We start from the raw sequence: 27573 nt of genomic DNA on the forward strand, positions 1-27573 counted from the left end.
GTTTTGCATTACAGGGTCTACTCATCACAGTCTATTTCATTATCTATCTGCACAGCCATAGGGGATGAGTACCTATAGGACAAGGATTGGCTGAGGGTCATGTGAAATAAAGGAATGTTTATAGGGTGAAGCCACGTGTGCAAAGTGGAACTCAAGCAGGAAGGGGCTGCAGGCCAGCACCACCCCTAGGAAGGCTGAGCTGTGTCTGGCATTTCTCAGGAAATCTGGGATCTTAGGGCTGTAAAACAGCGAGTGTATTGCAAAGAAGAACCTCATGTGAGATGACACAGAGGAAACCCATCACAGGTATCCTAGAAAATATTTTTGCATTTACCTAACTCATATAATCTGAATTTTTTGAGGGTTCAGCCTCTAAATTAAGAACTGGAAGTGCCCGTATTCTTGTTTAAACAGCTGCCACCTGGCAGATGATCTTCAGCTGAGGGTTACTTGGTCACAGATTCCTGAGATCACCTGGAACAAGCTGAGGTTAAGGCACTGTGGTATGACAGGGAGAAATGGTCTGGTAACTCTCTGAATGTCTTTCATTATCAAGCCAGCTGTAAGAAGCTGAGGAGAACTCCCCACACTGGGTGGATTGTGGCAGTCAGAGTAGAGGAGGGTGAGGGAGGGAGAGCAGAATGCACAGCTGGGTTTGAAGAGGCACATTAAGGGCATAGTCCCATCTGCTTCAGGAATAAAATATGCATTATTTCAGGATGTTTCTAATCCCCAAAGCTTGCTTTGGTAAGGAAAAGTGTTGATTTTCAGCACAAACCTTGAGTTAACCATAAATATCTCCCAGAAGGAAACACAAGTAGCAGCAGCTGAATGTCACCACTGGAGCTGCAGGACCGAACACCGTGCCCTGTTCTTCCAGCCGGCAGCCCCCGGTGCTGCCTGCAGGGCGAGGGCAGGAGGCTGCGGGGATGGGGAGCCGGCTGCCATCAGCTGGGAAATGGCACCTTGGAGAATCGTGTCCTGAAACAGGGAGGTGCAGCAGCATTCACGTGCCCTGGTCTCAGCAGGAAGGGCCGTGCTGGCTGTGCAGCATTTTTCCTGGCTTTTCTCCAGTATTTCCACACAGCATGATCAGTGCAAGGAGTTCTGCCACCTTCCTGTGGAAACACGGCTTGGATGATGGGACATGGCAAAGCAGCCCAGGGCCGTCATGCTCAGCTTCTGATTTGTATTACATTGTTCTGCTTTGTGTGATAATAGGTAAGGTATGTGGCTGATGCAATTTGAAATCCTGTTGCTGGTGATTTTTAAGGTACTGCTCCTTCAGACAAAAAATGGTTTGGCTCTTTATTCTGTTTTTATTTATGTCAGTGTGAATCTAATTAAGTGAAGGTTTCTCAATGAGGCTCCTGGCAGACTTGCAGACCTGGTTCTTACCTAGACATGCACAGGAGTCCTGTGAGGAATAACAGCAGAAACACAAAAATCTTCCACATTTTCCTTCTACCTTCTCTGTCCTGCAATGACTCCTCTCCTTGAACACCCAGAGTCAAGTTTAGAAGCTAGAGTGCTCTGTCTCTTAAGCTGTACTACCTACCTATACTTGAGGTTCCTCAAGAAACAGGAAATCTTGGCTGACTCAGTGTGTTTCTATCCAAGGAATTTTATACTTGTATCATGTGCCCAAAAGAAGCATTAAGGAGTGTTGTCTTGGTTCATAGAAGACAGGTGTCTGCTAGGGAGGGCTGGAGCCTCCCCATGAATGAAAGAATGTAGACCCCCTCCCTCCGAATTATTATAATTCTGAAATCAAGGGCTCTCAGGCAGAGATCTGGGGATAGGAATAACAGTTCTTTACTAGTATTTATAACAAGGCAAACAAACAACAATAACTACAGCATTAGCAAGAAAACAGAACCAGGGACCCCTGACAGCCTTCTCGGCTGAGATGGGATGGAGGAGAGGCTTTGTTTCCACAAACTCCTTGGGCGGGCAGTCCCAGTGCTCCTGCAGGGCTCCGAGGAACAGTCGGCTGGAACAGCAGGGATGAGCTGAGATCCTGGGCCGGTGGCTGAGGTGGAACAGCAGGGATGAGCTGAGATCCTGGGCCGGTGGCTGAGGTGGATCAGCAGCTCCACAGCGGTGGTTGCCACACGTCCCGGCAGGGCAGGGGGTGCGAGGCCACCAATGAAGAGGGAAGAAGGAGAATAAGCAGCAGCTCCATCTGGGTGATGGCGAAATCCCCTTCTCTCCACCGCAACTGCTCCGCACCCAAAATGTCTTTCCCCGAAGCTGAAGAAGCCGCCAAACTGTCCCCAGCCTCCCCTTTTCCTGCCCCCTTCCCCCCTGGGCCCAGCTGAACTCTTTGTCTTTTGTCAAGCACCCACCAAGTACCCGCAGTCAGGTTGTCCCCCCCGCAACTAATGGGTAAAAATTCCACAGGCAAGCCAGAACTAAAAAAAGGACACCTAACCCCCAACAAGTGTTCAGCCTGTTTTACTGGGCCAGAGCAGGCTACAGGTGCCTGTGTCCAGGGAGTATGTGCGTTACCTGCTACTGTACCCATCTCCTAGGAGAACTTTTCCCCCACAGTGTCCAGAACTGAGCTTCAGTCGAAGTGCTTAGCTCACCTGAGAGCAGTATTTAGTTTTGTTGAGGTGGCAAATGGGGGTGACTGATGCCATACGCTGGTTCCTCCCAGAAGTGCTGACTGGGGCAGTCCTGGGATCCCCAGACAGGCCATTTCTGGGACCAGTGTGCTGACACTGCTCTCATGAATCTCATCATTAGTGCTATAAGTACATGAACTATAAGTTAATCCTACTGTAACATGATTATTAAATCCATTAATCAAAAGGAGGAGGTCCATAATTAACTTATTCTCCAGCATCAAGTAAACGATTCTGCTGTGAGCTTTAGGAAAGCAATTGTTCATTAATATGCAACATACAGTGGGGCTATTAGACTATAAGATTGTAATTGTATAATTAAATTATAAATTTCGCATATTTTAATAACAGTTTAATTGTTTTCTTTGTAGGTTAAAATGGAGGTTCATATTTTTAAGATTTCACATATAGTTAAAAGAAAAATCAAAAATAACGTCTGCCCCCTACCTGTAAGCTGACCATTCCATGACAGGCTTTGACCAGACTTTTGGTGACTCACCTTACACCTGTCTCCAGCAGTGGCTGACTGTAGATTTCTCCTGTCATGCATTTCAGCAAATTCATTGTAGGTCACTGCAGACATTCAAATTTTAACTTGAAAAGACAAAAGAAGTGCCTGACAGCACTGTGTGCTGGTACCAGATGCTGGGTTTATTTCAATACAGGCTTACTGATTCCTTTTCCCACAAGTTCTTTCCAAGGGGCCAGATATATCAAGGATTCTTTTTCAAGTCTCTTCTGTGTCTCTGCTGTCCCAGTACACTAAATTTCTGAAAACTCTGCAGTCTTCTCCAGAAACACTTGAGCCTCCCACGCTAGAAGTGAAAGGTGGTGCTGGAAACCAGCAGCTGTTAATCAAGCATTTCCCTGAAGTCATTCTCTTGAGAGGCCGAGTTGCAACGAGGAGATTTTCACAGAAAATACCAGGAGGACATTTCACCCATATGTCCTGCCTACATTTCCAGCCTGCTGAATCCAGCCTGCTTCCCTTAACCCTTTTTCTGTACACTTCCATCATGTATTGCCGATAGAAGCAAGAGCCATCATTGTTCCTCTTCCTGGATATGAACTTTTGTGCCCCTCTGTTTTGGGAATGCTTTTCCATTAGCCCTCTGTTTTGCACAGACCACAGTACTTTCAGGTGTCATGTTTTACTGCAGTTTCATGCAGAGAGAAGCAATTTTTGTACCAAAGGCAGTTGCTGTGTACATCACCAGTGACATGGGAATGCCACCAGGTACAGCAGAGCTTCAGACACCAGGACTTGGGCAAAACACATCAGCACTTGGCACACAAACCCAGAGAATAAAAGAGCAACACAAGAAAGAGTCTTGCACACACTACCAGCTACAAGCAGCAGGACAGAAATGGACAGTGGGCAGCAAAGGGTGGGAAATACAGGTGGCACCCACTTACATTTGCTTCCAGGGTGTGGCTGGCATGAGTGAGAAAGTGTCCAGCAATGTCCATGTGTGGCCCTTGCTATTCTCAGCCCCTTCTGGGTTCAACATGCAGCAGGATGTTGGAAAACTGGCCTGGCTCCTACTGCAGACCTGCATCAAATGTACTCTAGGCATTTGCAGCTAGAATAAAACAAAATAGAAAACCCTAAAGCCACACGGTTCTGACTTCAGCAATGTTTCAAGGTGCTTTTAGCTGACAGTCTGAGCAATAGTGTCAGCTCTGGCTGCTGTGGGTGCCTGTCCATCCCACCCCTGCAGAGGCAGAGACAGGAGGGACATGAGGAGGCTGAAGCCCAAAGCTGATACTGGTGCTGCTACCAGCAAAGTTCTCCAGAGTGGCAACCACATTGTTTCCTGGCAAAGTCTAATGGGAAGGGAGATATCCAAAACTTGCAGACAATGAATATAGAGTATTTTTTCTCAGCAACCTTAGTGTTGATGGATAGGACAGTTTGCCTTATCCAGTTTATATAGGAGCAGCTGATACAAAATTACTTCATAGCTGGATATTTATAAGAAGTTTCATTTCAAATAATAGAGTTTTTGCCTCTGGTGGTGCTGTGGTTTAGCCCTATTAGTACTGGGAACTGAATCTGTAGGATATTCCAGCTGTAAGTGTAGGACCTGTCTACGGAGCAAAGTTAATATTTCCCAAAGCAATGAAAACTTTATAATGGAAAGTCACGTTAGCAAAAACTACCTGTTCCTAAAACCAGCCAGGAAATCAGGCACAGAGAGGAAATCCAGGGGATGTTCCTTCAGCTGCATTTTCTCACAGCAATACTGAATGTTCTCCATGCCAGTGAATGCACAGATACTCCATCTTGGTCCTCCTCTGGGAAAGCCACCAGAAACTAAGCTGTGATATAAGCAACATTCTCTCACCTTGTCTCTGCTGCACATGAATCTTGCATAAACTACTACTGTCCCTTGAGGGAAATAGGATTCACCCCTGGTGCCAGGCCTGAGCCACATCAAAGCATCAAAGCAATGGGATTGTAACAAAAGCTGTGGCTAATGAAAGCAAGCCCTGAGGGCAGCCACCTGCTGAAATCAGTGAATTGTTCAGGCAGGAAAAGGCCTTTCGGGGAAAGGGTCTATAGCACAAGTCACATGAGGAGCAGCTGAGGGAGCTGGGAAGGGGCTCAGGCTGGAGCAAAGGAGGCTCAGGGGGCCCTTCTGGCTCTGCACAAGTCCCTGCCAGGAGGGGACAGCCGGGGGGTCGGGCTCTGCTGCCAGGGAACAGGGGCAGGAGGAGAGGGAACGGCCTCAGGCTGGGCCAGGGGAGGCTCAGGGTGGGTATTATGGAAAATTTCCTCACTGGAAAGGTGTTGGCATTGGAACAGGTTGCCCATGGCAGTAGTGGAGTGCCCATCCCTGGACAGATTTAAAAGACACGTGGATGTGGCACTTGGGGACAGGGCCTTGCTAGCAGTGGCCTTGGCAGTGCTGGGAGAACAGCTGGACTCGATCCTCTTGGGGGGCTTTGTACAAAGAAATTCCTTTTGTTAACACTAATATTTGGCAACTAGTGTAAAACATATTAGGGCATTTTAGTTGGGTTTTAAAGAAAGAAGGCAATACAGAAAAGAGATAATGATTTTTTTTTTCATAGAGAATCTCTCTGAGGGGTTGTGTTCATATCACAAACATTCACTTTATTATGGAATGGACTTCAAATGCCAGTATATACAAGCCAACACTTCATTATTGGAGTTTGTTTTTATCCACTTGCCATTGTCAGCCTGTTCCCCTCTGTCTCCTTGTGCTGCTCTTCGTAAAAGCGATGATTTATGAATCTGTGGGTTAGATTCCTCACAGTACATCGTGGTGAAGTGGTTCAATAAAAAGTTATTAAAGTAAAAAATCTAGTTTCACGTGCTCTGCTCACCTTCTCGAGGAACCCCCAAGAAGAGTTTCTTAAGCTAAGCAAACATTGTAACAAATTGCAAACTGAGACCTCACCCAGCCAGAACTCTGCTGAATGGAGCCGCTGCAGGCAATTCCAGTTGCCCACACATCTGCAGGATTGCCCCTCTCAGTGATGAAAGCAGCACAGACCAAAAAAAGGGTGCTGGGGTGGAGCAATCTGTCACCAAATATTCATTTTACAATCGGCAAATAAAGACTTGCAGTACTCTTTAGTTACACAGTACCAATGGCATTTGGTTCTCAAATGTAACTGTGCATCCACATTTCATTTATCTTTAAAAGAAAACTCTGGCTCCTGCTGATTGCAGGACAAACAAAGATGACTTTGGGCAGTTTCCAGAGCCCTCTTAGAATATGGTTTTTCTGAAAAAAGTAACAGTTTTTCAACCTAAAATAGAGGGTGAAAGGGTGATTTAAACTAGCCTACCCCAACCCACACGTTTTTCACCCAGCAGCACTGCTGGATTGTCACAGCTGCACAGCCACATAAAGGAGGGGACAACAAATAGGCCCCTTGTGCCTATGGCTGGCAAGGAGTGAGAGCTGCTTGTAGCAGTGAAGGCCAAAGGAAACACTCTCCAGGACAACAAATAATTTGTAAGGAAGACATGGAAAGTGCTAGAATCTGTTCAACTGCAGTACAGCAGGAAGAGTATAAGAGATGTGTTACAAAATTATTTTGGTCCCTCTATTTCATGTTCCCAAATCTCTGAAAAAATGCAGCTCTACAAACAAGAACCCTCCATCTGTCTCAGGGACAGAGAACTTCAGCAAGTGAGGGTTACCTCAGTGAGTGACAGATGTTAAAAGCACTGTGCAGTACCGAATCACCGTCCTGGCACTGCACCACCCGGGACAAAGCAGCACCATGCACGGGAGCTGTGCTGTACTGCACTGAGCTCCTGCTGCTGCCTCAGGGCTCTCACTGCAACAGAGCAGCTATTGAGGTAGCAATCACAGTCCCTCTGTTCTCTCTGGCAAACAAAAAAAAACAACCAGTCACAATCCTATACATCCTCTGGGACATCTCAACTCAAAGGTCCCAACCTGCTCTAAGCTACCAAAATTATTCTGCCACCTGCAGTGCTCTGTAGCTGCCAGTGCAGTCCTGCACACACATCTCCAGCCAGGTGAGGTGTGGAATGAAATGCAGCTATGAGCAGAGCAGTCCAGCACAGCCACTCAGCTGAACAGCTGCTGTCAGAGTCATTGCTGCTGATGCATGCACACCTCACACACTTGGTATGGGTACCTCAGGAAACACAAGGAAGCTTTTTGTCCACATTGAATTCACTGAGGTTAGGTAGCTGGATGCCCACTGATACAATTCCTCTCCTGCTGAAGTAGGAGAATGAAGCAACTAATTTCTACTAAAAATATAGATAATAAGCCCAATAAAACACATTGACCACCATGAAAAACAAAGGGAAAAGCAATTTGGAGTAGTGGTCCACATTGCCAGGATTCTGAATTGTGAAATAACCAATAATCCTGTGCATTTTGTTTCTCAAGACACACTTGATTTTCTCATGACTTTTCATGGTCAAGTCACTGCAGTTAACATTATTGCTGGAAATCTCAATACTTGTGAAGCTGATTTTCTGTTTATAGCTGGTGATGGAATTGTTGAGGATGTTGGTGATGTTAACTTGTTCCATTTCTTCAGTCAGCTCATTTGCAGGCCCCTAGGAAACAAGAGTGACGTTTAAAGGTCTGTATTCTCCTGCAGAGGAAGGAGACCATAAGGATAAAGACATAAGAGCATAGCTTCATATGTGATTATCACAACACTCAAACACATCTTTCAGCTGCTGCCTAATCCTAGGAGGGCCTGAGGTCCCAGAGATGCCTGTTTCCACCACTGTATTTCTAGAGACATTTTTAGATCATTGAGCAAGTCTTACTCTGGGTAATCCAACATCCATCTCCTACAGAATACCTATCTCTTCTTGTCTACATGGTAGCTTAATGGCTGGCAACTCAGTATTGAGGTGAGAAACCTCCTTTTCCCCTGAGAGCATTTGGGCCCTTGATGACTGCTGGACTACAGTCATACCTGATTATTTAATTTCTCACACTAAAGCATAGCCCTTGAACAACTCACAATCCCCACAGAACACTGTGGGACAGATGTTCCAAAGCATCTTCTGGGAAGGGAGGAAGAAGGGTTCAGCTTTCCTCTGGTAGAGAGAAGGACCTCCCTTATTGGAGTTATTTGATAGAAGAGCAGAGTTGTGGCTCTTCTCTGTGTGCATTTGAAAGGAGCAGATGTCCTTGCTACTCACACCAGCCCAACTCAGGGCTAAGGACTCAATGCAGTGCCAGGCCCAAGTGCCCTTCTGGATGTAGTCCTATGAACCCAACAGCACTCCAGTTAAGGCTGTTAATGTAATTAACAGAAGTTAATTACAGTTAAGGCTAACTTCTGTAATGCTCAGAAGTCTGCCAGAGTCAGAGCACTCCTGTGCTATTTGTGGTTGTTACACACAAGAGTTTAGATTTAGTGCCAATTAGGAGAAGTATTGTTGATGTATCTGTAGCAGGAAGAACATTTGTCTTGAACTAATTGCTGTCAGTCCAAGACCAGTGGCCTTACTAAGGTACCTCGGGCCTTACCTCTTCTGGTGCTTTAGCTGCACACTTCTGTGATGAGCTGTAGTGAGCCACTGCATATTCCACAAGGGCGCCAAAGATGAAGCTGAAGCAGATGCCAAGATAAACATCAATGGCCTTAATGAAACAGTTGGTTTTTGAAAGTGAGCTTCGTGAGCCGATCATCAGAGTTGTCATAGAAAGCACTGTTGTAACTCCTTGGAAAACAGAGAGACCATTTCTTGTGGACACTGGAGAAGTCTTGGCCTACCCTTCTGCTCATGTCATTGCTCTCTATTGCTGGCCAGATAAAGCATATCACTTGTTACCAAATCCAAAGCATCCATCATAGCAACTGAAATGCTTTTGTAGCATTCACTAGCTTTACACAGGCTCTCCCTGCCTTTGGCAGCTTGGCTCCAACAGGCAGCCGGCTCCCTTCTTTTTCATGCTTTCAGTAAAAAATCCCCCCATCCTTCTCCCTCCAAAGCACACCACAAAGATCTGTCCTCTGCTCTCTGCAGTGAATCTCCTGGGAGCTTCAGCCACACACAGCCCTGCAGGTCCCTGCCACAGCATCTCCTCCACACCAACCCAGCTCTGACCCAAAGAGCAGCATACCATTTATCCCTGAACATGTTATAGTGCATCTAAAAATCTTGGTATATCCCAAGTGTAAAACTCACCTCTGGTTTGTGTAATGTGAGTTCCTACCTGAAAACCTTCTTTCCCTTCCCCCTTCCCATTGGCTGTGACCTCCCTGTATCCCCTGATCACCCCTGCCCCATGGTATAAGAGATAAGACATTTCAGTCTCTCTCTTGCCCCTGATGGACGACAGACAATAAATAAACCCGGGATTATTCCAGCAAGTTTGAGCCTCCTGTGTCTAGATACTTTGAGTCCGTGTTGTATCCACTGCAGGACCCCCTCCACCGCCCGTGTCCCCAGACCAGCAGGGCTCTCACCACGGGGGGTGGGACAGAAGGGTCCCCCAAGAGAAAGGACTACAACATGAGCAGGTAGCTCAAGAAAAGTACTGGCTACACAGCCTTCAAAGTCTCCTCTGCCTGCTTAAATCTTCTCCATTCCGCAGACAAAGACTCACCAATGCAGGTTCTTGCAGGCACTGAGCCCAGTGTGATCCAAAAAGAAACCCAAGACAACATGACAAGCAGAGTGGAGGGCACATAGGTCTCCAAAATGAAGTAAAGGACATTTCTCCTCAGTTCAAACTGCAATATCAGTCGTGGGTAACTGCCTGTTTGTGAAAGGAAGAGACTTGGTGAATGCGAGGTTCCCAAGGATACCTGAAGTAAAATTTGCTGCCCAGCAGCAGCCCCTCCGCTGATGGAGCTCAGCAGAGCTCCTGCAGGTAACACACCTGACAGACATGGGAGGACATGCACAGTGCTGACAGGCAAAGAGGCACATGAACAGCACCTGAACAGCACCCTCCTCTCAAAGGGGCTCCTGGCCCTGAGCACAGAGGAAGTGTCACAGCAGGGCCCCAGCTCTGAGCAGAGCAGGGCTGATGCTCTCACCTGTTCTCTCACACCTTTCCCAACACCTGCTCTGAAGGGCACTGCCAGGTTCAGCCTTACCCAACAGCTGACAAACAGGCCAAATATTTGTCTCTCAATGTCAGCAGGCTCTGGCCCACATCCCAAAGCATCCCTGAGTCTTGTCATCACAGAGAATCAGACTCCCGTTTTTGTTAGTGATAATGATATCTTTTTGTGCTCAAAAAAATTCAGTCATCTTTTAAAAACCAATTTGTTGTAAATACTGACATAAGTGTTCTGAGGCTGGATCGGTAGTGTTTTCAGGACATAGTTCTGCTCTATAAACAATCATTCTTTTTGAAGCGTAGAAACAAAGTCCATGTTGTTCATGGGCTGTGTATGCAACAAAAATACAAAACACTGTTATTTTTTCAAATCTTATCATTCTAAGGAAGTTTTTCCTGCTTTCATAGTATCTGTAATTGGAGAAAAGAGTGCTTTACACTGATCATGAAAAAGACATTGAATTCTGATCTACAAAAATATGTTATTCCATCATGATAAAACTGTAATTTACAAACAAATGTATATAAAAAAAATTAATTTTATTCTTAGTTACTGTAAACATTGCTCTCTGCAGTACCTACAGACTGCACTCCTGGATAGAATGTATAGAGTTTTTTCAGATATGTGTGGAGGAAAATAAGGAAAATGAAAAAAAAAATTAAAAATCCATCAAATGAATACAGTATATTTTAAACCTCCATCTTTCTGTGGATTTCCATTTTACAGAATACCCTGACTGCAACTCATAGGATGTCACCACCTTTCTGTTCATCTCTTTCTGTGAGATTAAGATCTCCTAAAGGCTTTACTGGTTCAGGACTGAGTCAAACGATCCCGACCCACAGGAGGGGAGGAGATGGGATGGGGAGTACCCAAGAGCTTTCCCTGCTTTTTCCTCTCACAGATTTACCTGTCTCCTGCTGTGACGTGGAGACCAGGGTGTGGTAGCGCTCCACTGTGTACTGGGAGAGCCGCAGCTTCTCGATGCCATGCACGGAGCTGTTTCCTCTCAGCCAGGCGAAGGTGACATCGTTCTCATCGTAGCCCCCTGGGGAGAACACACACACTGCGTGACTGCAGTGGCCAGGGAGAGCCCAGCTGTGCCCTGTTAAGTCTCCTGGGGGAGCAGAAGCCCAGCACTGCAGACTGGGCAGAGGCCCCAGAGCTGAGTCTGACACAGGGGCACATTGGCTGGGCTGCCTTCACTGCCTCGGCCTGCTGCTCTGGAGAGGGACAGGAACATGCCTCTGGGAATGACACACGACATGCAAGGCTGCTGAGAGCCTCTTGCAGTTGTTTACATGGGGTATTTCTGTTTTCAAAGATAATCTGTTGCTGTCATACACGGCTTGATTATATACAATGGGATATTAGTACTGCTGTGACTGACCCACAAACACAGTCTGAGAGGAGAGCAGGAGAAACACAGTGGTTGAAAATAGAATTCAGATCCCACTGAGCCCCTTACCATGGAGCAGAAGCACATTTCACTGACTTATGTATTCAAGTGATTCAAAACATCAGAAAAAGCATTTTCAGTTAGTCAGGAGCTTACAGCTGAGACTGCTATGTGGTTATGAACCAGGCTCCTCTGACTGGGTACACATTGTCCAGAAAACCTGCTCATAAAAACAACTTTTTCTACTAATTCCTCCTATCCTCAAAGGCATAAAGTCACTGAGGACAAATAGATGCACGCAACATTTAGGTAACACCAAATTCCTGCCTCAAAGCAGTGGGACTCCATATATGTCATCTGAGTGCATGCCTCCAGGGGTGTAAGTGATGACATGACCTCAGGTTAGACTGAGAGGTACCTCAGTCTGAAGGATAAATCTTGTACTGAGTTGCCAGCCTGCCATTCCCTTCAAAAATTTGACTTAATTTAGAAAATAAGTCCTTCAGTTGCACTGATTTAATTCTTTTATTAAGAGTCATTCTTTGAGACCATCTGTAGGGATGTAGTGATTCTGATAACCTATTTGTCCTGGTAGAAGGATGCAGTTGCAGCTCTATTTACATCTAATTGTGTTTTTTTATTAGACACAAATTACCAGAGCTTGGGCATGATGGACTCCTAAATTAGGTGTCCAGAGCATGAATCCCTGAGCAGAATCCTAAGCATGTGACTTCTCAAAGTTCCTAAGTGGTTTTATAAATTGTGGTTACTCAGGAAAATTTTATAATAAGTGATAGATTGTTGTTAATTAATCTGGCGTAGATTTAAACAGCATTATTTCTGGGCACTTATCCTAATGAAATCTCCAGTGGGCAATATGTATGTAATTTCATTGGAATTATACAGCAACTGAGCATGATGTAGGATCCAATCAGTTTTAAACCAGGCCTAAACATGCTCCGCTTTAGCAGAAGAGGCCAATCATTATTATTTCAGGAGCTATTCTTTGTAATAAAGTTAACCATGGTGAACTAATATGATTTTAATGTGAAAATAATATGTGCTTCCCTAGGTGCTTCATGCTGCAACCCCAGAAGTTAAAAACCTGGTCTTTTCTGTGCTGAGATGGTGGAAGTTTGGTTTTGTGCCACGTACAGGAGCTGGCTGCCTGCTCATCCCAGGTCCACAGCAGCAGTGCTGCGCTGGCTGAGCTTTGGGGTAACCACCCTGCAGTGGCCCACGTTGCCCTGGAGTCTCTCTCAGCCAGCACTGTCACAGGTGAGCTTTTAATCTAACTGAGAGCAGAACTCACTGATAGAATTCCTCTTGAGACTTCCCAGTCTGAGACTCTTTTGCTGACAAGAGTCCCATCCTCTGTATCCTGTCCCTAGTGGGGGGAAAGGTACCGCAAACCTGGGTTTGGCCCTAATCTCAGCTCATGAGTTTGAGAGCCATGTTCATCTCTAATTCTTGTGAGAACCACCCTTCCCAATGTCCTTTTACAGTGTGAATTTGGGGCGTGCAACAAGTAGTAGCTACCTAAAGATGTGAGCATTGGTCCTTGTTGTATTCTATCACATACACTTATCCCACAAGTTAGATTTGAAGAAGCTGTGTGTTCAAAAGGACCTGAATTTTGAAAACCAGCCAGTATTACTACATCCTTTCTGTGCAAGGTTGAATTATCTACACTTTAACAAAAGATTCTTTATTACCATTTTTTTTGTATAAACTGCACAGTGACAGAAATTCTCTGGACTGTGGATTACAACACAAACATTTGAAGAATGATGATGCAGAAGTTGTTTCCTTCTGGACATGTTAATTCGCAGGAATGAAAATCTACTCCAGAGAGCCACTGTGCTTAATCCAAATGTTCAAGATGTGTAGTTTCTCACAAATAAACAAATTTACAGTTTTTTAGAATGTTATACTTACAGCTTGCTAGCTGCAGTTGGCATGTTTGTGTGTCCATAGGGTATTTTGACAGGTCCATGTTACAGGCAACAGTAGTAGTGATTCTGTAGGTAGAGAAAGAATGCTGAAAATTTCAATAAAAGCATGTTTTATGCAGAAAACTGGACCACAAAGCTCTGCTCTGTCAGTTAGCTTATTTGGATCTATGATAAGAATTAACTGAGAATCCTCAAGAACAAGCACCCTCTGCAGCCATCCTAATGAAAATGTAGCCCGAGGAGGAGTTTTGCTTTGAACTGGTGGGATATAGAGTGTAGACTCATATTTTTTTCACATTGCTGCAATTTGCTCATCTTAAGGAGTCAGTGCTTGCGATATGAGGCACAGTGACTAACTGCACACATCCTCTGATGTAGAGGTAGCTGAGTTTTACTCTGCAGCTGAGGTAACTGGGACCCAGTTACTGCAAGCTAAGGAGAGCACTGTAGGAATTGCTAAGTCAAGTGCTGTGCACCTTCTGCAGTTCATGGGCAAATACGTTTCTTGGTAAAAAACAGAAGATAACACTACATGGCACTGGATAAGCAAATGGTTTCACACAATCAGTTAAACTTCTACTGTTGTTATGATGTCCTCCTTCCATTGCTCTCCTGCCCCCATCTGACTGGATTTTTCTTAGTGACATCTGAACTCGTGAGTTTTCTGAGCAGGCCTCAGGACACAACATGTACTGTGATAGAGATCCTGATCCTCGACTGGCATTTCAGAGGCCAGAACAGGGGGAAATGGATCAGCAGAGAACGGTCACAGCTGGCTTGTTGACCCCAAACTTATGATCTGTGACAGCTGGTATCTGCTCCTGTCCAGGGTGATTCTGGAAATCTATTCTGAGCCTGCAGCAGCAAAGCCAGATCTCTGTACCTTAAGGCATACAAGACAGTGCCATTAGAGAACAGCCTGATGAGGCGGTTGCCCACGGTGACATCATGCAGGAAGGACCTTTTTGACTCCACAACATAGGTGTCAGGCACCCAAAGCAGCTCCACCAGGCGAGCATCCAGTGCGAAGCTCTTGTTACCATGGAAAACCAGCCGAGGGTCTGTCCAGCGCTGCTGCAGGCAGATGGTGGCTGTGTAATCCTGGGGAATGGAGCAAAGCCTGGGGATGTGTGTCCAGGCACCTGCATGGCACAGCTGGGGCACACCACGTGTGTGACAGGGGACAGAACATATCCTTGTTCAACCTCTCACAGCCAAGCTTCAAGCTTCACTTTCATCACAGTTTTATTCACTCTGTAATATTTCTAATGCACTTTTACTCTAAGGTGTGAGGTTTGAGGACTAAAGATTGTACTTAGATTAATTTATGTTTTTAATGAGCAGTTATTGTAACTGATGTTTTTGTGCCCATTTTGCAGGTAAGAGAACAGATGGAAAGCACATACTTGAGGCCACCCCACAAATAAGCCATTGACATTACAGAAATAAGTCATTGCCTAGAGCTGGGAAATTCCACAAGTACTATAAATCTGGTCATCAAAGAGGCACTGGGACTTTGGAGAAAAGTGGTAAGTGAATCCAACCTGTTATGTCAGGGATGTCTTAAAAAAACCCCAAACAAGTGAAAAAAGAAAACTTGTGCCTTCTATTTTAATAGGAATTTTGAATCTAAGAACACTGGGATTGAGTTCAGTTCAGCTTGCCACAATCAACCTGCAGCGACTGGAGTGTTCTCACAGTGCCCCACCAGGAAAGAATAAGCAGTACCCACTCAGCTCTGAATCTGATGCTTTGCTGAGCCTTCTGGACACCAAGGCACTTCTGGACTATACAACTTCCTTCCTCACAAGGGATGCCACACAGGATTGATTTTTTCTATTTCCACAGGGTCTGATTTCCAGGAGGTGCTGAGTTTTTGACCAGTAGGACAAGAGTCCACTTCTATTTACTTATAACCCCACATTACTATGGCATCTACACGTCTGCAGTCACAAATGAGCTCTGTTTTCATCCCACTACTGAAAATGGTCAACAGCCCCTGAACAGCAAAGCAGTTTCAAAATGACCATTTCTGTGCTGGACACACAGGAATACATGTGAAGTCTCTCAGGCATATCCCAAACTTAACTTGTAAAATAAAAGTTCTTTCACTTACCATGTTACTTTCAGATATGCTAGAAATACTTGCAATGTCCAGACTCATTGCTATTTGTACAGGCTCTCCTGCAGAGGAAAAGTGCTTCAGCAGAGAGAAAGGAAATGTGAAGGGTACAGTAAAGCCATTCAGGATGCTGTGCAGGGTGGGCAGTGTCTTCAGCCTTGCTTGCTGTCAATAACACTGCAGAGGCACAGAGGGTCAGACACAGTTCCAGAGCTTTAGGCTCACAAATGACATGATCCAAAACGCAGCTGTCACTGTTAGCGAGCTGGAATTCTGTGTTTGGTGATGGTAGCAGGGGGCCAATACCCAGCAGCACTGGCTGCGAAGCTCAGCAGCTCAGATCAGCAGCAGTTCCGTGGCATTTGCCGTTGGACAGGCAGCCAGGGCCACTTTGTCCTTTGATCCCAGCCCACAGCAGGCACAGAGCCGTCGGGCTGAGAAACTCTGCACAGAGCACTTCCCACAGCTCGGGGAGCACTGAGCAGCCCCGGTTCCCAGGGAGGAGCCACCGAGATTCCCAGCTCGCCATTCCCGAGAAGCGGCGGCCTCTGCCCGGCTCCGGCTCCGCCGTGAACCGACAGCAGCTCCGAGCTGCGACCGCCGGGAGCCACCGCGAGAGGGCAGCACCGCCCGGGACAGCCACACGGGACGGGTGACACCGGGACACGGGTGACACCGGGACACGGGGGACACCGGGACACGGGACAGGGGGACACCGGGACACGGGAACACCGAGACACGGGACAGGGGGACACCGGGACACGGGGGACGCCGGGACACAGAGACACGGGACAGGGGGACACCGGGACACGGGGACACCGGGACACGGGGGACACCGGGACACGGGGGACACCGGGACACCGAGACCTGGGACACGGGAACACCGAGACACGGGACAGGGGGACACCGGGACACGGGGGACACCGGGACACGGGGGACACCGGGCCGGGCCAGTGCCGGGGGAACGCGGGGCTCGGGGCGGGGCTCGGCGCTTTCCAGCTCAGGCCTCTGTGCCTGGGTGACAAACCAGCGGTGCCTTTCTTCCTGGACCTGCTGAAACTCCTAACACTGTGGTTCTTCATCTAAACCCCAGTGAGGAACGACACAATTTCCCAAAGTCTTTCCAGGTGGTTTTGGCTTTGATTGTTTGTTTTAAACTGCTCATAAATCTATTTCGTTTGCAGCAGATGGGTATTTTTTAAAGCTGTTCACGTCTCTGTCTGTTCAGACTCAAGCCTGATGCATTTACTGACCATGGGACACGACTGTGAGGACTCGGCCTCCGGGGGAGGTCACACCGCATCCTGGCCACTTTTGTTTAGCATTTGCTGCAGATGCAGTGGATCTCTGTTACATTGCAAAGAAGCGTCTGCTCATTGGTGTCTCAGGATTTAGAGGAGCTTTTCTAGTCCTGCATCATTTCAGCCATTCCAGGCATAACAAGATGGTAAATTCTATATTGTCTCAGACATCTATTACCATGGCCAGAAAAAGGAAGCAGCTCAGGGCTGCCAGTAACAGCAGGTCAGTCCCCAAAGGGAAATAGTCATGGCCTTGTGAAAGCTGATGGGAAATGTTTCTGTCAAGCAGGGTTTCATTAATTGTTCAGACACAAATCCAAAATTAATAGAAATAAAAATGTCATTGCTGTTTCTTAAACTTTCAATACTTTTCAGGTACTGAATGTCATTCTGAGAAACCCTTCCCTCTGTGTGATGGCAGTATCCACTGTGGAAGACAGGAGACCTGACACCTAAATTGCTCAAGAGCTTCAGATAAGTTCCTAAATTCCTGCCTGCTCCTGACTCCCCAGAGTCTCACCAGGATTTGAAACAGGTTTCTGTCCCAGTGTGAGGTAAAAGCATGTGCCAAAAGTCAATATTCCTGGCAAGAAGAATGCTTTGTTCCTCTATAGCTGCATAAATAGCTGTAATAGCTGTACATAACCAAAAGTAAAGCAGAAAATCACGAGGGTCAGGCTCTAAACAAAAGTTTGTACAGTTAGAGCAGAATTTAGTTATTTAGTCAGCTCTTTCATAGAGATGTTAAAGTTTATAAATTCCTGCTCCTCACCTCACAGCTGGACGTGTTCCCAAGCCCCACACATACGTGCACCAGCTATTCAAGACAACAGTGGATGCAAAGAAAGGAGGGCAGCCTGGGACACCAGCTGATTTAAAAGAAACACAACCTTTGAAACTGTAGCACCCTAAAGCAAACTTAAAGCCTGCTCTCCCTTCCACATGAGCCTTACAGACTGATTTTAAATGCTCCCTTGTGTGGAGCCAACATACCACCAAAGTAGGGCCGGAGGTATTTGTTGTACCCCATGGTAAGGTTCTCAAATCCAGGGAGGGATGTTGTGTCCCTACCATGCAAGCTGGATCCATGGCCCAGAGAGCTCCTGGGGACACAAACAACAACTGTTACATGCTGGGCACATCTGGTGTGCAGCTGCTTCCAGCTTGCGCTCAAACAAACAAAAGAAAACTGTATAAAATAGTTATTAAAACCAAGTAGATAATTGAAATCACAAGCATTTGCTCATGCTGCTGTCTTGGCTGAATAATTAACACCTTCAAGAGGTGGGAAAATGGCAAATTTCCTTAGTTGATAGCTACAGGTTACACACAGTATCTTAAGAATGTTCGTAAAATATCACAGAAAAATCAAGCAAGGTCTGTAGATCACAAGCTTGAGCAATAAACCCCAATCTCTCCTTCCCACTCCTTTTTGTACAGACTATATAAGGAATATCCATTTCATTTTTCCTCCCATTTATGACAACCTGAAACAAATCTTACAGCTCAACAGCTCTTCTAATCTCTAGTCCCCTAAATAACATGTGAATGTCAGCTCCTACAGCTGGTGTCATAATAATGTCAGGAGTATTACTGGAGGGGAAAGGTTGAGGGCTGTGCAATCACAGACACCCCCTCAGCTCTGTGGGCAGTGCTGCTCCAGCTGCTTGGGATACTGAGGGTCCCACTCTAAATTACAAGTCTACAACTCTAAATTTATGTTTTGTGGCTGGACATTGAAGGCAGGAGTTGTGCTATGAGGGTGACAGATCTGCACCCTCACACAGTGACAGGGACAGGGTTTGGACTGTGAAAGGTGAGTGTTATGGTGCAGGGTGGCACACCCTCACCTGAGAGAAGTGTCACTAAGGATTAAGAGTTTGTTCTTGCTTTGGGCAGGAGGAGGTGGAAGGCAGAGCCTTTGCTGCTCCTAGTGCCAGGACCCTGCTCTGGGCAGCCATGGAGTTACTCAACCCAAAGGGTTTTCTTCTGTTTCCATCACAGCTGGGTTAACCAGACCTTACAGCAGAACCAGATTTTGCACAGTATGTATGTAAGTCAACAAATTTGGGACTTGTAGGTCCAAGGATGGTAATAACAGAGCTGGAGCCTTATGGGAGGCATTTCTGGTAAAAAACATCAACCTGTGCTAGATCTGAACAGGACATCAGGGGTTACACAGTTAATGGACACATTGTGGTTTAGGGACCTATGTAAATTGCTCGCTCCTATACCGCATCCCTGACTGCACCCTGCCTCCTTTGGATGGGCTGAATAACTGGAATCATAGTTTACTTTTGACCCACATAATTTATGTGAAACACTGTTCAAATGTTCCCTTTAAAACAAAACAAACCCTGCACTTACCTTTGTGTTGGAAGGAAAAGACACAGACTGAAGAAGGAAAAATATCTGCAGAACATGTCTGGAGATTGTTTCTGTATTTGCTTTGCTTGTCTGTGAAGAAGAAAAGAAATACAAAGTGTTGTGGTTTAAGAAAAAATGTTTTAAGGGAAGGAGACAGAGAAAGGAAATGCTGCACAGTCAGAACCGTCACAGAGTGATGTTTAACATGCCTGATATGCAGTGGCTCCTGCCCTTTTTCCTGGCTAGTATAATTTTTCAGCATGTTCTATCACTTACCACATAAAAGACCATGATGACAGCACAGGTCTTGAAGTCCTCAACAAATTCTAGCTCCTCTCCTATCATTGCCTATGGGTTGGCAATTAGCAATTAGCTGATATTGAGAATGGCACCATGGGAAAGGATTGATTAAATAGGAAAATGTGTGGGTAGTTCCCAGAGCAGTCAGACTGAAGCCAAGAGAGATCCTGCCCACAGATGGCAGTTTCAGCCTCTTTTAGTGCCAGACTCCCCTGCCCAGCCTCACAGGAGCGCTGTAACTCTGTGCTCCATTGACTGTACCTGGGATAAACCCCTGCTATTAACAGCAACCTGGCAAAAGCCACTCGGGTGCAGCAGAGCATGAGGTCATTGCACTTAGAGGGTTTCGTTGACTTTTCTGGGAGTGGAATCAAGTTTGGCTGCCAGCCCAAGACTCCTTGGGCTGGTGCTGGCCTTGGAGCAGGTGCCACAGTGGCAGCTCTGAGCTGTGCTCTGCTCTACTCTGATCTCCAGCTCCCTGTTGGAAGCACTGTTCCAGTTACATACCTTTTTTTTTTCAGATCTAGCACCTCTCTCATCACATATGGCATTTAGGACTTCAGCTTCCAATGTGGCTGCACCATAATAACCCAAACATCGTAAGTTTTCTGCTTGGATTAGATCCTCCCTCTCGTAGTTCCTCACAGCCCCACAGAGGACGACACTTTGCCTCCTCAGCTGGTGCTGTGCCATGGGACAAGCAGAGCACCAGGAAATAACAACTTTGTCCATACAGAGACAGTAAAACACCCGAATATTCAAGTACTATGAATGCAGGGCATCCCAGTGGAGAGGATTTTTTTTTTTTCAAAACACAATATGCTCTAATATTGGTCCCACATGTGAACTGCCAACAAGGCTTTGCTCTTCTAGCCCATTCTCTTAAATGGTACTCAGGTGTTTCTAGATGTTCTCAAGGGCTTCTCACTATAATGTGAAGATGCAGGACCAGAGAGAGAATAATTTACCTGCTCACAGCAATGTTAGGCCACAATTTTGATTGAAAAGGAGGATAGGATAGGTCCAAGTGGTTTAAAAAACATGTAGAAAGTTGATTTTATAAATTAGACTTCAATTAAAGTATGAGACTTCATGAACTCCAGCTGAGGAGCCTCTCATGATCATCCCTGCTGAATATCCCATGTTTTGCACAGGATGACTATAAAGACAATAAATATTTCAAAGACTGGGAGGCAGTGAAATGGAAATCTGTAAGTACTGCTGGGCAAGAAAAAGGTGGCACCAGTGCCCAGAGCTGAACATAACCACAGCATTTCTTCACTGCTCAGTGTATCAGTCAATACAGGGACAATTCTGCTGTTATAGGGCAGGGGCTTTCAACAGAGATTACCAATACTGGGAAAACATTATAATAAGGTTGTGTATTTATGTTTCTCTCTCCAGTAAAGGGTTTCATTTTAGCAGAAAAATGTAGCTTTAAACACTGTTTGGTGATGAAGGGCATAGTCAATACACCAAGAGGCTACAGCAAGCACATGGTCACAAAACCCTCAGTGAACATGTGGGAATTTTTCTTCCAAGCTTCCAGGTAAGAGGTAAATATCAAACAAACTGTGCAGCTCCCCCGGTAATTCGGGATTACTTTCCTTGGTCATCAAAAGGAGCTGCTTTCCCCCGCAGTCCCTGGCAGGCACAGCACAATCAGTGCCAGCAGTCGCTGCGTGCCCCGGGCCAGCCCTGCCGGCGAGAAGCGGCAGGAACTCGCTGACCTCTCCCAGAAGGAAAGGAGTGATGGGCAGGTCGCTTTTTTGTATCTCCACTCTGGCTGAGCATCTGCCTCTGCAGCACCTGCCCAGGACGGAAAGGATCCGGCGGGGCTGAGCAGAGGGAGTGAGGGTGAAAGGAGCTGCCAGTGACGCCTTAATTGAAGGTTTGACAATCCGCTGACAGATGAGCAGCAAAGAAAAAATAGGAGATAGGGCCTGGAGGAGCACAGCTCAGACACAATCATTCATCTTGCACATCTGTTAGTCTGCGTTTTTGCAGGGCAGTGAAACGCTCCTCACCACAGGAAGTTTTAGGGGAAACCAGCCACATTCTGTCCTGAGCACCTCCACAGCCCACATTAACCCCACACACTTATTTCGCTCTTGGAGGCAGCACATGTCCTTCCATGCCAACATTCAGTTTTCCTCAATAAATGCTCAATATCTACAATAAGCACAAAGAATTTCAGTATTTCATCTGGACTGGTTTCCATACTACCTAATTTTTAATGGCCATTCAGCACTATGTTTCTTAGTGCAAAGTGGAATTTCATACAGTAGTAAAACAAGCAAGAATTTTTTTAAAATCTGAACTGTCCTCGTTTTAAATCACTCAAGAAATCGCAAAAATGTTCCCCACTTTGAAGAACAGAGAAATTAAGGTACTCAGAGGTCAAGTTATTTGTCTTGAGTGTCATCAGTAACAGACTTATCTGTCAAGATGAGCAAGTCTTCTGCAGAGCACTTACCAAGAGCTCCTCGCTCAGATCATACCAGGCTCACAGGTCTCCAGGAGATGCTGCCAGCATCAGCACTGGCAGCCTCACAAAGGCACTGCAGCACTCCTGCTGTCGCTGTCTGAGCCCAGCACTGTGGAGCAGCCTCCAGATGTGCATTGCTTTCTTTCCCTCCGCATTCTCTACATCCCATTGGGATCCACTGCCCCAGAGCCTGGGCCCCTCCCTGCCTGGCCATGGGACTTGGCTGGGGGCAGGCACTGGTCTGCCAAGTACCAGCTTTATTTAAGCTAATCCTTCACACAAGTGACCATCAATAACTGCTAAGGTACTTCCTAAAAGACACAGATCAATTGACAGAGTATTATAACCCCTTTAAATATTAATGCCCTATCAGGGAGACAATTGCACTGGGCCTAGGGACTCCTCCACTATTAGAAATTATGCCCCAGCCTTAAATAAATTAACTCAATAAGTGTCCTACCATGAATATAAATTCTTGCTTAGGGCTTGCAAATAAAATGATTTAGAGCTGTTCTTTGAGGAAAGATGAGGTGTTTAAACTTGCAAAAGAGAAAGGGCTGCCATATTCATTAGTCTTTTGTTTTAAATGGACTGCTTTGTTTTACACTCAAAACAACCCTTTTGGAAGGGAGAGGAAGGAATCTGGAAAATTGTTACATTTGCTTACTCTGGGCTGCATAGTTTTGGTTCTGCAAAGATGCAGATGTCTGCTCCAAGCTCCAAAGGCAGCTCAGGGCCAGGCCAGCTCTGCCCCAGGAATGCCCAGTGCCAGCAGCAGCGCGTCCCTGTCCCACGGGGCACCTGCAGGACTCGAGGAGGAACAGGCTGCTGGCTCTGGACAGCAATCTGTGCTGCTGCCTTGCTCCCTTTGGTGCTGGCAGGAGGTGGGCACAGCTACTAGCTCCTAGAAACTTCCTCTGCATCCCTGAGGCTGGAGGGATCTATTCTGCCTTGCCCCGAGGTCGAATTTTATCTCAAAAGTGGACACAATGTTTCTGGTTTTTGCTTTTCAGTTTGTATATACAAACAGTTCAGAACTGCAAGATACACATGAAGGACACAATTCAGGATTAAAAAAGAGCCACACTGATGCCACTAAACTGAAACAGAAAGGTTTGTAGAAGAGACCATAAATTCAGCTTACTTCTTTTGTCCTAGACAGAGGAACGTTCCATCGAAAGCCACAGAGACCCTTAAACACAGAGAATTTTACAAGTGGCTCAAGATGCTTGCCTCGGCAGCAAATCCTCCTCCTCCATGGCTTCCCTTTGCTGCACTGGGTTTGCACAGGTACCTCTTGCATACCCAAGGGTATCAGTGAGTTGCTGAGCTGTTGTGACACAAACCCCTCCAGCAGAAATGCTGCTTGTACGCTGCAGCTTTTACCTACAGCACCTGAATTCCCTTCTGAGTTCCCCGAGGACTGGGAGAAATTTAATGCAGGTCTCAAAAGTGAGAAATTGAGACAAAAAGAGAGTGTGGACAGGGACAGGGGGTGTAGCCTGCTTGGAAGCAGGGGAGACACAAGCAGTGGCAAGAGCAGTTCTCTCTCCCCCCTCCTTACTGGCCCCCACATCCCCAGGACTGAGAACCCACTGTGGTGCCTGAGCTACCATAGGAACTTCAGGCACCCACCAGCACCTGTGGGCACCGTTTCCCAAATCTTGGCTCAGAACTCCCAGCTGCCTCAGTTCCCCCACAGGCCTCACATTTACATGGCATGCAGCCACCGATCTCAAGCTGACCCCGCTGCCCAGTGGCCAGTGCTCACCCCTGGATAGCCCACACAGACATCACCAGCCACCAGCACAGGGCTGGCACATTTGGGGCCACCGAGCTCTTCAGGTGATGGGAAGATGCACCTGTGCACTAAGTGTCAAAGCAAACTGCAGAAGGTAAGGAGAGCAGTGGCTTGCCAGCCCTGAGCAGCAGGTTGTAGCCCATGGAAGGGCAGCAGCAGAGTTCACCCTGCCCCAGCCCTGCTACTGCCCCTGTCCCGGTACCTCACGGTCCCTCTGGGCGCTGCCGGGCCTGGCTCTGCCACGGATCCTGGGGGAGAGGATTCTTTCATAGGCTTCTCTGTGCTAGCCCAAGGCCACGGAGTGAGGAACACCTGTCAGCCCTGATCTAGTTTTACAGCCTGCTTGCTGCTTCGGTTCTGCCTCCCAAGAGCAGAATTCATTGCTGGGTGTAATAAAGAATTGGGTAAATAAAAATTCGGAATAAAAGGTTTAAATAAAGTATGTGTAATTATAACTAATGAAAATATGGAATAAGGAATTCTCCTCCAGGTCGAGGCAGAATTCCTTTTCCAAAGTCACGGATTGCAAAAGAACCCCCCCCAGATAACAAGCTTCAGCAGGCTCATCAACTCGGAGGAAAGGACAGGACACAGGCCATCATAGAAACAAAAGAACTAGCCTGAAAGTCTACCTCCAGATAAAGGCAACGCCCGGCCGATTTCGGCCGGAGACCATCAAGCAAGACAAAAGGGACGAGCCCCAGGAAAATGGTCGTTGCCAGAATCGAACACCACACCCGCCAAACCCATACTACAGAAACTCAATCAAGAAAGACAAAGAAGAGACTACTCCTCCGAGATATCCATCGGCGCTAGCCCGGATCCCTCGATTCTGCTGTGATGAAATATGTTAAAATACATACAGACTCACTTTGCATTTGAGGAGACTCTGCCCGGATACTTACTGACTCAATGTTCTAGGCCAGGAAATCCATTCACCCGACAATCAGGGACACTTGGTGAATGGAAACTGGTTGGAATTCTAGCCTGGGGACTAAAATCCCTATAAAAACCCAGGCCAGAGAACCCTCAGACGTGGATTTGGGAACACCTATACCTTGCGTATAGACCCTGTCCACCCAGCGCTGCGCTGTTCATTTATTGTGGTTTTTCCTCGCTGTTCGTTGCTTTATTAATTTATAATAAATTTATCTTTGTTAATCTTTAATCTGCCGTTGCATTTATAACACTGGGCTAGAAAATGCAGATAAATCGGTCAGTTCACAGCACATTTTATTTTTTGTAGCTGTGCATTGGGCTGCTGGCAGCATCAAACAGATGCAGCACCTACTCGTGCTGCAGGGAGAGGTGAGGGTGTGGCTCTTGCCAAAGACTGCCTGCAGAAAGGTGCACAGGCAGGGTGAAGGTGGGGGCTCGGCACCGGCAGTGACCTGGAGCCAGATGCCATCCCAGCAGCAGTACTGCCCCACTTCAACCTTTAAGGTGACTGCCAAGCCAGATCATTACATAACCTATCTTTCTAGATTTTCCAAACTAAATGCCTGGAAGACAGGCTAAAAAGGGGAGGGAGAAGGCTGACATTCTGCAAAAAGAATACTGTAGACTTACTTACAGCAAACTTTGTGACTTGACAACAGTGTCTACAGCAACAGAGAAAATAAACCACTGTCGTTATCAGTGCGTGTGTTTTGGGTGAAATGATAAAGCAAACACAAATCTGAAAGCAGACTCGGACTGGACAGGAACCACTTTTAGTCGATGCAGTCCCACCCATGGCTCTGGCCCCAGGCTGCAGTGCTGCTCAGTCATCTAACTAGCGGCTGAGGCCTTTGCCAGGGAACACATAAATCCAGGTAGTGACCCTTCCCTTCCCTTCCCTTCCCTTCCCTTCCCTTCCCTTCCCTTCCCTTCCCTTCCCTTCCCTTCCCTTCCCTTCCCTTCCCTTCCCTTCCCTTCCCTTCCCTTCCCTTCCCTTCCCTTCCCTTCCCTTCCCTTCCCTTCCCTTCCCTTCCCTTCCCTTCCCTTCCCTTCCCTTCCCTTCCCTTCCCTTCCCTTCCCTTCCCTTCCCTTCCCTTCCCTTCCCTTCCCTTCCCTTCCCTTCCCTTCCCTTCCCTTCCCTTCCCTTCCCTTCCCTTCTTTCATTACGATGTTGCCTATGACAACCTGAAACATTTTATCTGTGTGCACATCAGCACCCAGTCTTCATGTTTTTTAACTCCACTTTAAAGACAAAAAATACAATTTAAATGTAAAAGAAGGTCGGTGTAACCTCTTATCAGATAAAGGAATGAGTCTGGGAACTAAAAATTAATTGCACACTCAGTTCTAAGTGCACAATGTTCTGCTATTATCTCAGATAAATGCTCAATTGTGGTTTTATCTCTGGCCAAAGCTCTTACCTGATATGATGTCACTCCTTTTTGCTCCCTAACTTGTTAAATAAATATTTCATTCACACAAGAGACTGTCAAAAGCTGGGCAGGTATTTTAACTACACCAGATTAGGATTTATTGGAAATAATAGTGTATTCTGTGTTAATTGGATGCTACACACTCAGGGTCAGCAAATCAGATCAAGATGTACTCATTAAATGAGCTGCAGTAAGTACTAATTTCTAGTTTTTGTGTTCAAGAGACAGAAGGTTATCTCTACTGATAGTGCGTGGTATTTGGAACTGTTCTGAACACCATAAACATCAAAGAAACTTAATTAAAAGGCTTTCTTTTAGTTTAACTTTCCTCCCAAAGGACCTAGGCCTATATTGTTCTGTCAAGAGAAGGGTGAAGAATATTTTTAAGGAAAAAATCCCAAAACACTTTAAATTAATCCATGATTGCTTTATGCTTCTCTGCAAGTGAGATGGCACTGACCAGTGGGATCCAGCCCAGGGGCACAGCAGTATCTCCACTAAACAGCCACAGTGCCTTGGAAGGTGGGGATGCAGCAGGGACCCCCACAGCTCTCAGCATCTCTCCAAGCACTGCAGCAATATACCAAATTCAAAATCTTTTGGCTTCTCATTTTGTCCTGAACAGTCAGAGAGAGCTGACACAGACACATCCCAGTGCTTTGCTGCTGAGGTAACTGGATGTTGATTATAGGACAACACTTACTATTATTATTTTCAGCATTTGAGAATAATAATTCTTGCTGAGGAGCTCTGGCTAATGGAAGTCCGTGGCTTCATATTATTCATGTGGGAAATGCGTGCTCCCAGCAGAGGAGTGAAAGAGCAGATAAATCTCACCTGAAGCTCTTGTCCTCTGCTGTTACAGGTGAGCATCGGTGCCACGGTGCTTCCCCAGGAGCTCCAGCATGGCAGGGGTGGGAGCTGCTCCTTGGCAGAGTCCCTCAGGCACAGGTTTGTCAGCTGTCAGGTGGCTGTATGTATCTCCACTGGGAAGGACCTCCTTGAAAAGCTTCTCCAAAGGGCACTTCTGAATTTCCATAATTGATGTCCAAGAAACAAGCCTTTCCTGTTTATGGGTGAAACAAAATGAGGTGGAAGAGTCACCGAAGTTCACATGGGTTTATCTTTCTAAACTTATCAAACAGTGCTGGTAGGTTTGCCAGCAGGAAGACAGCTCTCATTACTTAGCATGGGTTGAGGCTTGGTCATCTTAAAAATCTCGGCAAAAGAAATGCAGTACGGATATATATTTTGTTTTTAAAAATAGTCTCAACAGTCGTT

At 46.3% G+C, this 27573-nt stretch overlaps 1 protein-coding gene across 9 annotated transcripts; it reads right to left on the reverse strand.

Moving 5' to 3' along the window:
• Positions 1 to 5730: 5730 nt before the first annotated feature.
• Positions 5731 to 27358, reverse strand: GABRP (gamma-aminobutyric acid type A receptor subunit pi). 9 transcript variants are annotated; one of them, XM_086852081.1, is made up of 10 exons: positions 27130 to 27358; positions 19332 to 19421; positions 17958 to 18067; positions 15658 to 15725; positions 14425 to 14696; positions 13525 to 13607; positions 11098 to 11235; positions 9725 to 9877; positions 8642 to 8835; positions 5731 to 7710 (listed from the first exon to the last, which is right to left on the reverse strand). In XM_086852081.1, exons 2-10 carry the CDS (start codon positions 19385 to 19387, stop codon positions 7396 to 7398), a joined length of 1389 nt encoding a protein of 462 aa, XP_086708207.1. In that variant the 5' UTR covers positions 19388 to 19421; positions 27130 to 27358; the 3' UTR covers positions 5731 to 7395. The 9 variants fall into 9 exon arrangements, with proteins under 9 accessions (XP_086708207.1, XP_023791944.2, XP_086708208.1 ...); XM_023936176.2 differs by lacking the exon at positions 27130 to 27358 and adding an exon at positions 22108 to 22356 and having other exon boundaries at positions 14425 to 14642; XM_086852082.1 differs by lacking the exon at positions 27130 to 27358 and adding an exon at positions 22108 to 22305.
• Positions 27359 to 27573: the final 215 nt, after the last annotated feature.

The sequence above is a fragment of the Cyanistes caeruleus genome, chromosome 15 (genome assembly GCF_971803275.1).
Source record: "Cyanistes caeruleus chromosome 15, bCyaCae1.hap1.1, whole genome shotgun sequence".
Classification (NCBI taxonomy): Eukaryota; Metazoa; Chordata; class Aves; order Passeriformes; family Paridae; genus Cyanistes; species Cyanistes caeruleus.